A 9,428-nucleotide genomic window follows, 5' to 3' on the forward strand; every position below is an offset into this window, starting at 1 on the left:
ACCGACTGTGCAAAGACACCCTTTCTGACCTCGGGGGGTTAACAGACACCTCCCGAGCTCACCTTAAACCAGGCCATCCCCGTCCGGCAGTCCAGCAATGAGTGTCATTCCCAGGTTTGGGGAGGGTCACCAGACCCTGGCCACACCAGCACGGCGGCGCCGCCCGCCCCGCCCGGGGCCGCTCGGGGGCCGCGGGGCGGGGCCGCGGAAGCTGTTCCGGGCCGGCGGGCAGCCATGGCGGATGAGGAGGAGGACGCGCCGGTGAGTGGCGGAGGGGCTGCCCTGCCCGGGGAGCCACAGCCCGGCCGCGGGCGGGAAGGGGGCGGCGGGAAGGGGCCGGGGCCAGACGGGCGCTGACCGCGGCCTCCCCTCCGCTGTGCCCGTGTAGTTCGAAGAGGACGCGGAGGACGCCGGCGGGGGCCTGGACGGCGGGCAGGGCAGGAGGAAGAGGCTGTTCTCCAAAGAGCGTAAGTCGGGCCGGGCCCCTCAGCTGAAACCCCGAGCTGGCAGCTATGGGATCCCAAAAGTCACTTTTCCTTAGCAAAACAGCGGCTTTCATTACGTGCCTTGGCTGCAACTGCAGAAACCTTCCATGTAGATCCCCCTCAAAAATACTGCTAGCGCACCTCTGAACCTAGCTGTGCCCGAAGTCAGCTGCGCTGTCACTCTGCAGTGCTTTGCAGCCTAAATGAATACTCTGAGAGCCCGTCCTCAGACACGCTTTTCTGTATGTACAGCTCCTGTCCCCACAGGGCTCTTGTTGGCTTCTGTTTATTTCCTGTGTGTTTCCCCAAGAACTGTCCTGTCCTGGTGCAGGAACGTGCAGGGTGGTGAGCTCTAACTAGATGTGTGCAGCACTGAATGGATGAAAGAAGCCTCACGCCGAGTGTTTCTCTGTGCAGTAAGGTGCATGATGTATGGATTCGGGGACGACCAGAACCCTTACACAGAATCAGTGGACATTCTTGAGGACCTGGTAATAGAGTTTATCACTGAAATGGTAAGTCAGCTGTAGATGGCACGGTCGAAACATCCTCACCAGAACTTCAGCTTTCTGAAGGTTAATACCTCTGACTCAAATACTGCATTATCCCAGGCCCCAAACTCATGGCATTAGTAGGAGAAACATAAACTCGGATTTTTTTTTTCCAAGATTAAAGCAAAATTTATGCATCTTGCTCCATGTGGATTTAGTCTTTAAGTAGCAGTGAGATTAGTATTGTAGGAGGGTAAATAACCACCTGATTTTGGGGTTCACTGTGGCGTCGCTGTGTGTGCAGCTGACCGAAGGCACAGATTTGAAAGTCTGTCAACTTTTTCTGTTTGCCCAATGTCTGTACATGGATGGGAACTTAGCTCTGCCCTACAAAAGAAATGCATTCTTGGGCCTGAAGCCATTTCTCTTCCAGACCTGGATACCATTTCTAAGTATACAAATATTCCCCTTTCTTTTGAAAGGTTGGTCTTTCCTATCCTTATCAAAATACCCTACACTGTCCTCTGATATGGTTACCTCACACTGCTTCCAAGCTGTGCCTAATCTTCAGCCATTCTGCAGGATGGGTGTCCTGTGCGTAATCTGGCCTTAGTTTTGATCCTGTTACGTGATGTGTATATAGTGGTTGTGTTCAGGGTGTGACAGGCAGCTGGGGACAGCAGAGTATGTCCATGGTTTACTGGGAAGTTCTCTGTGACTAAGATGATGGTGTCCAGAACCTGCAATTGCTTGCTTTTTTATTATAAAATGGCAGGAAATAAAGTGGAATTGAGAGCTTAAAAGACCACCATGGCAAAGGAATGCTACTGACTCCTTTTTCCTCTCTAACAGACACACAAGGCCATGTCCATCGGGCGGCAGGGTCGGGTACAGGTTGAGGACATTGTCTTTCTCATACGCAAGGACCCCCGGAAGTTTGCCAGAGTTAAAGACCTCCTAACTATGAATGAAGAACTGAAACGAGCCAGAAAGGCTTTTGATGAAGCAAACTATGGGTCTTGATTCTGTACACAAGCTGCACTGGGGCATTCTTTGGGCACCTGCTGCCCAGTAAGAAGGAAGGTCGTGCGTGTTGTCTGGAAGGGTTTTTCAGGATGGAGGAAACTGCTGGGATGTCTGCCCTCACTCCCAGCCTTTGCTGAGAAATATTCAAGCAGCTGACACATTACGTGATTGTATGTGGTATACTTAGATATTTTTATACCATCTGATGAAATGAAAAAAAGAGCTCTAAAAATTCCTGCAGTGGCAGGAGTCTCTTTGAAGTAGGCCTGTGTTGAATCAGATGGCTTGAGGGCTGATGATTCATGATTCTCTAAAATTGTTTCAGTTGTCACTGGGTATTCTTTTGACAGGAAACCTTGAAAATGGATCTTGGTTATCTGTATTAAAGACCTTAAGCCCAAACTGCTATTAAAGTCGTGCTCTTTGCTCTGTATATGCTTTTTGAATAAAGCCTAAGTTTGTGCCCAGGTTTTGTAACTAAATGTACATTCATCAGTTTATACAAGGTGGGTAATACAGGGTTACTGTTGCAGGCCACAGCTGTGCTTTTCCCTACTCCTGGAACAACTCGGGAGGTTGGTTCAGTTATTTCAGGACAAGCATAACAAATCCTGAAACAGCAATAATACTGCACATCAAGGCTGTTCCCTCTACAAGCAGCACAGAAGGAAGGGTGTAAGGCTTGGAAAGGTGTTGGCAAGTTTTTTTTGTTCAAAGCAGCAGGGGGTAATCAGCTGCAGCCTTCCTGCCCTGGATGGGAACTATTTGCACTGTGCATTTTTAACAGCAGCACTTAACATGTGGTCAGCCAGTGGGGAGGGGACACTGAGTAAGGGTAACAAAGTTACTGTTCTGGGACAAGGGTAGGTAAAAGGATGGAGACCATTCCGTTATTTAGAACACCCTTAAAAATTTAAAAATCAGACACTTAAAAAAAGCTGTTTTAGAAAAACTTAATAAAATGGTTGTTATTCTTTTAACACAATTCAGGACGTGAGTTACTGAGACACCATTAGAGTTCAGAGAGGTTTACTTAAAATAAAACAAAAAAATAGATTTACTTGACCCCTTTCCTCCTTCAAGTCCAGGGTCAGACACCTATTGTTGCGAAAATAGAATCAATATCTGTGTTCTCAGCAACTTCTTTCCACACAGGGCCAGGGCTTCCTTCCAGCAGCAGCCGCTTAGGGGTCCCTGTTGTGCTTAGTCTGACACGTCCTGTATCAGTGCTGGAATATTCCTCCTGACTCGGAGACCCATCCTGGTAAGCTGGGAGGATGAGTGATGAACTGTTCCCACAGAGCCCCCAAGGCTCAGGAGGCTTTTTCCCACCAGTCTTTAGAGCTGTTTTCCGGAGTGCAGATGCTCTGATCCTCCTTGGACAGGTCCGTGCCCAGAGGTGCTGCCTCGGCCAGCGCATGTGCTGTGGCCCGTACAGGAGGTATTTGCAGACAGATGCTCTGACACAGCCCAGCTTTTTCTTCAAGCTGAAGGGGAGCAAAGTGCACAAAACAACCTGATCAGCTACTGAAGTATGACTTCATTTGGAGTTTGGAGAGATTTTGTTATTACCCATCTCTATCATTTTCCTTACCATACCAAGGAAACAGAGCAGCACCTTGTACAATAGTAGCCAAGGCAGTCTGAATAAAGACAACCTTTGCCTCATACAGTTGTTACCATAAAACATGCAGATGATTTAAGTTGCATTTTCATCGTCCCTCCTAAGTATTGTACATTTGTTAGCCTTTTAAATCCTTTTTAAATCACAAGTGACTGAAGCTAAACAGAATGCCCATGGTCAGAGCACCCAGTAACCTGAATTAGTGATCCTGAGTTTTAAAAGAATGGCTTAGACCACTGTGTTTCACTATACTATAGCAAAACCCATAATATTAAAATACAGTACTAGACTCAGAAATCCCACACCCATGCAAAACTACCTGCATCCTTGAGCCTCCACATGGTGTAACCGGTTGCTTTTCAACAACTTGTTACGCAGAAAATAAGCTTCTGATTTGAATTTGTTGTTTTTGCACCACAGAATAGCTTTTCTGAGTGCCTCTGACAGCTCCCCGAAGGATGCAGCTGTTTGGACCATCTGTACAAGAGATCCAGTGTACTGTGATTTTGCTATCCGAGACGGAAGTGGTGATGACTTTGCTTTAAAAGGTGTTGATGCAATGCTTAGACCCTGAAAAAACAGTAACAGGAATAGTGTTTTAAAAAGATGATGTGTCAGATCCTTTTTGCTGGAAGGGAGCAGAACACAGGGATTTTTGTGAGAACATCCCTTATTTTCTAAGGAGAAAAGGGAAGAGCAGTCTTGTTTTGTGAAAATACAAAGAGAAGAGGCAAATATTTAGAATTTGTATTCCTGTCTACTACTGACTTGCTCTCTGGTCGTTTCACTTGACAAACCAACAAATGCCCAAATTCCTAAGCAGAAATAAATAGTGATTGATTTTCTGTGCAAAGCTTCCACACTAACCTGAGCTGTTAGACAAGCAAAAATAAGGCAGGGAAAGGGAATGTTTTCAATCAGGGATATTGTGTTACAAGTGTTAGAGTCTTTAAAATAATAATTAGAAAAACCTACTGTGTAAAAAAAATCCAAACCACCAACCTAAGATGTAAAACAATAGCATACAAACCTCCTGTGTTGGGTGTCTGGCTGGCCTAAGCAAGCTCTTCACATCAAACCCTGGGTGCTTCCCTATGGAGAGAGAGGAGAGTTCCCATTACAACACTGAGATAGTTTTCTGTCTTTGCACAGAGATGCTACAGAGCTCTCAAAAGGCTCACACCTGTACTCAGCATTTCCAGGCAAACTCAAGGGGACTACACTCGGTGTGCATTGCAGCTGGCAAGAAATGCAGAGCATGCAGAGGTTTAGAGATGGTTGCAAAGGAGAACTTAATGGGTGAAAGCTTCACACAAACACGTGGATAGCTGCAGTCACTGGCCATAGCCCTGACTGCAAAGGAAGATTTGGGCACAGTTCAGAACCAGCAAGCACAGGATACTTGTATCCTGTATCTACAGCCTTACCTACTCTATGGACTGCAGACAGTGCCCATAGCTTCTTAGCTATGCAAAAGCAGGAAAGTAGAAATAACTATTTTCATGACCTGTATACTGCACTCATTACCTCCTTCTCTCCAGGCTGTTTCCTGTTTAAAATAACCCCCCTCCCCCCAAAGTCATAATACTGACATTATCCACAGCTTTATAAAGGCGAGGGCACATGCAGCATTCTCTTCTTCCAAGGACAGGGAGTTTGCGGATGATCCTACAGTACTAGAACCACACTGTGGGTAGTAGAAGTGCTTGGTGCTGTTGGACAGAAGTTGCAGTCAGTTTCTGAGATGTCAGAAACCATTACACTGGCACAAGGCTTTACCTCTCCTGGCTGTGGGCACCACAACTGTCTCTCCAATGTCCATGGCACACGGGATGCTACGGTTTTTCATGGCACTTGCGCAGGTCTTTGATTTTCTCTTTTTCCCAACCTTTGACACTGCCTCTGGCATTGGTGGGAAGAGCTTCTTCATCCAGCTGGTGGATTTTTTTGTTGTAAGCATTAGAGCCTTTTGCTTCTTTGCCTCAGAAGGTATGTTAACTCCAAGGAAGTCACTGATATCAGAAGGGAAGGTAAACCCCTTGATATAAGGGGTCTGTTGGGTCTCAGACACCAGATGGAGCGTTGTCGACAAGGCACTGTACAAGGATGTGAGGGTCTGCAACACACACCTGTACTGAATCCTGAGGACAGAAGACAAAAAAGAATGGAGTCTCCTCCAGCAAAACATGATGCTCACTGAACAACTACCTTCAGCTCAGCTGCCCTTTCCCTCTTTCCCCTCAGTACAAATTTACCTTTTTACACTCCATCACCCTGCTTTCCTTAAGTGTGAGCTTTAAGGAACTCTTCCAGATCAGAATGCAGGAGTGACTTAACTGGTAAATTCCCTATCAGGAGCTCCTCTGCTTCTATTGAGTTTTGCTGAGTGCCACACTTGGGAGCCATCAGGTTCTTGGGTCACATCCAAGGTGCCATGAGGTCTTCCCACAAAAGCACCCTGCACCAGCTCAGGCCTGATGCCATGCAATTGCTTGCTCTGCTTCCTGGAGTTACAAGATGTCCTGTGCCAAAGAAACTTGTTCTGCCAATGTTGTTACTCCCTCAGCTGCAGACAGCAGTTATTCTCCCAGACTGAGAGACACTGGAACACCAATTTCCCTGGAAAACTCAGCAGTATAATAAAAAATGTTTATCCCAACCTTTCAGTTTCAGCATGAGGGAGGACTTACCCCTCGCTGCACAGAGTACCGTGTGTTTGTGGCAGGCTGACACTAACACTGATTTCATTAGAACTCCATACAGTTTGCTAAGATCCAAGAACAAAGCCTTCCAGAAGAGCGCCTAAGAAGTCTTTGCACTTGGACAACTCTGCAAGTGCTAGAATCAAGTCCAAAGGCATGGAGGGACCCTCCCTTCTCCTACTCTCAACTGAATAAAACTCCCTTAGCAGCAAGGCCTAATTCCAAGCCCTTCTCCCTGACAGGCACATCAAACAGACAGACACAAACAAGACAGGCTTTTGAACACACAAACCAGAGCCGGCTCAGGAGCCCCGAAGCCAGAGTATTCAGGAGTATGAATTCCTTGGAGCAGAGGTGTTTAATGGACAAGCTGAAGATTACAGCAGTTAAGGGTAAAAAAATAAACAGCATGTAATGAGACTTGCTGAACACACCAACTAGAGGCAATTCATAAGGTGATATCCTGGAGTAATCTGGGAGATGAGTATCCAAACTTTGGATTGCTCAAAGCCAGAACAACTGCCAGCCAAACAGCCTGAAATTCCTACATAATGACTTGAAAAGAAGGTGTCTGGCTATCAAAGAAATTTCAGACTGCACATATGAATCACACAGTTGAGTCCATCAGCAGTGTAGGGCCTACACGAGACCTAGTTTTGGTCTCATAAGGTGCTACTGGTGAACCCTAAGAATGTTTTTGTGATGAAAAAAGGATACAGAAAAGCTTTACAGCAACAATCCAGCAGACGTAGTAAGAGCTTGCAGCCTCCCAACACCTTCAAAGCCACTGTTTCCAGCATGGGCTGGCTGGGAACCAGGCACTCTGCGTGGGCTTTGGATGCATTTTTCCTGTTGATACAGAGATGAAGAGCTGGTTATGATCTAGTATCCTCTTCCTTTAGCTCTGCAGATTGAGTTAATGCATAGTACAAGATACAGGATCATGACACTTACTTGGGAATCAGTTCTACCAGAGTTTCCAGGCAGCCCACCAGATTCATTTTCCATAGGCGCTTCAAACATTGCTCTACCTAGGAGAGAAGAAAACTCCTTTGACTGGTATTCTGAGAGACTGAGTGCCCTGGTCTAAGAAGTGTTACTAGATTAAATGACACCTTCTCCTTATCAGTTTAACAGCCCACACTGCAGGTTTGTGTGATGGGATGTTCTGAGACATTTCTGTATCTGCACTATGATGAAAAACATCCCTTCATCACTTTACTGTAAATACAGATTTAAGTGAAGGACTGGAGTAGGCCATGTTTAATTGGTGCTACATGATTTCCCTGCTGTATACAAAGGCCTTTAGTACTGGATGTTAAGAAGGAAAACACATAAACAAATCAAGAAGGACCATTCCTGCTCCATTTCAAAACAGTTATTTGAAGATGCTGACAGCCCCTTTCATGGAAAACTGGTGAGGTGTTCACTTTTCATCTTAAAACAGAAAGTATCTAATAAGTAGGATAGGATTATTATTCCTCCCTCCCATTGTTACAATTAGTTGAGAATGATGTCCCTGTATTATTAATGTATTCAAAGGAATCGAATTGTGCCTTCTTTAGGTCTCACCGTGCGTATCAGAGACAAGGGCTGGAAAATGGATATTGCACGTGCCGCACAGGGCCAAGAAACCCACTGGACTCAGCCGCGAGAGACAAAAATGCAGCGGCTCTCGAACTTTTTTTTTTTTTTTTTTTTTTTTTTTTCACGATGCTCCGGACGCCACGTGCCATTGCGAAGGCTTTTCGGGGAGTGGTGGCTGAGGGCCGGGAGTACCCAGCTGCCGTGTCCCTGCCGCCCAGCCGGGGCTGGCGCTCACCTGCTGCAGGGCCAGGTAGGGCCGGTGCCGGAGCAGCCTGCTGTGGTACACGTAGAGCACGGAGCGCAGGACGCGTCCCTCGGCGGCCAGGCCCGGCCCCGACAGCCGCTTCCCGGCGATGTCGCACCGCCGCCGCAGCACCGACAGACACCTCACTGCGGAGGAGACCCGGGCCCCGCCTCAGCGCCGGGCTCCCCTCGGCGCCCGCCGCCGCTCCGGCCGCTGCTCCGGCTCCCGCCGACCGACCACCCACCGCAAACACCCGGGAGCGGTTCCAAACACCCCCCACCCCCCTCGGCACCGCGCCGGGACCTGCGGGGTGCTGGGCCGCCAGCGGCACCGTGGCGCTGTTGGCGGGCCAGGGCACGTCCAGCCGGTTCCAGGGCGCGTCCCACCCGTCCCACGCCGCCCTGGGCGCCGCCATCTTCCCGCCGCGCACGGCCAGCCCCGGTCAGGGCGGCACCATCCGCGCGCCCCGGCGGGGAGAGTCGCGGGCCGGACCAAGTCACCCCGCGGGGGTGCGTCATGGTCCTCAATGGGCTGAAACAGCTGCGTGATTGGCTTCACACCATGAGCAATTCATGTCCGGACTAGAGGATGGAGTCTTAAGATGCACCAGGGAAGGTTCAGGTTGGACATCCTGAAGAATTTCTTCACAGAAGGGGTGCTCAGACATTGGAATGGACTGCCCAGGGAGGTGATGGAGTCACCATCCTTGCTGGTGTTTAAGGAAGGAGCGGACGTGGCACTCAGTGCCAGGGTGTAGGTGGCACTGGTGTTCGGCCACAGGTTGCATTCAATGTTCTCAGAGTTCCCACCCAACTGATCCTGTGATTCTGCGATATCGGCAAGGATATCCACTTCTGAGCAAGGAAGGGCCTCGCTGCCCACGCCCCCGGTACCCGCCCCGCCATCCCGATCGCTCCATGCTCACATGGAGCATGGAGCTGCTGGAATTTGCTATGGCAGGGGGCCTCTGCAGGTGCCCCATGGAGTTGGTTGATGTAATTTATTAGCGTTGTTGGAATAGTTTCCTATCAAAATGATTTTTGTGGTGTTCTCCATTTTCCTCCCGCAAGTACAGGACATTTCCTGCCTCTTTCCCTCCCTGCATGAAGTTGAATGTACTCTTCCTACTTGCAAACACTGGTGCAATTAATGTATTTGTTAGAAACAAAGGAGTTAAATTGAGCACAGTTTTTGTACACTCTTACCTTTTCTCGATTCCATTTTCTTTTCCACTTACTCTATTCTTTTAAGAAATCTCATACAAATACA

General features: G+C 48.2%; 2 protein-coding genes across 2 annotated transcripts; one reads left to right on the plus strand and one right to left on the minus strand.

Moving 5' to 3' along the window:
• Nucleotides 1–211: 211 nt before the first annotated feature.
• Nucleotides 212–2,469, plus strand: TAF13 (TATA-box binding protein associated factor 13). The gene is made up of 4 exons (XM_066175240.1): nt 212–261; nt 389–467; nt 903–1,000; nt 1,829–2,469. The coding sequence occupies exons 1-4, from the start codon at nt 235–237 to the stop codon at nt 1,997–1,999; spliced, it is 375 nt and encodes a 124-aa protein (XP_066031337.1). The 5' UTR covers nt 212–234; the 3' UTR covers nt 2,000–2,469.
• On the minus strand, nt 2,208–8,677 carry NEPRO (nucleolus and neural progenitor protein). Its single transcript, XM_066175239.1, is given in 10 exon segments — nt 2,208–3,489; nt 3,946–4,196; nt 4,657–4,718; nt 5,406–5,767; nt 6,621–6,698; nt 7,046–7,177; nt 7,283–7,359; nt 8,151–8,305; nt 8,463–8,610; nt 8,612–8,677. Coding segments are annotated over 10 exon segments (1,728 nt in total). The 3' UTR covers nt 2,208–3,092.
• Nucleotides 8,678–9,428: the final 751 nt, after the last annotated feature.

This window comes from Chamaea fasciata, unplaced genomic scaffold (assembly GCF_029207755.1).
Source record: "Chamaea fasciata isolate MVZ Bird 193981 ecotype frontalis unplaced genomic scaffold, bChaFas1.0.hap1 SCAF_2, whole genome shotgun sequence".
Lineage (NCBI taxonomy): Eukaryota > Metazoa > Chordata > Aves > Passeriformes > Sylviidae > Chamaea > Chamaea fasciata.

Excerpts from the sequence above, each read along its gene's own strand:
- TAF13 (XM_066175240.1), top strand. The coding sequence starts at position 235 with ATGGCGGATGAGGAGGAGGACGCGCCG. Across the intron at positions 468-902 it reads GAGGCTGTTCTCCAAAGAGC|TAAGGTGCATGATGTATGGA; the intron begins GTAAGTCGGGCC and ends TTCTCTGTGCAG. Across the intron at positions 1,001-1,828 it reads TAGAGTTTATCACTGAAATG|ACACACAAGGCCATGTCCAT; the intron begins GTAAGTCAGCTG and ends CCTCTCTAACAG.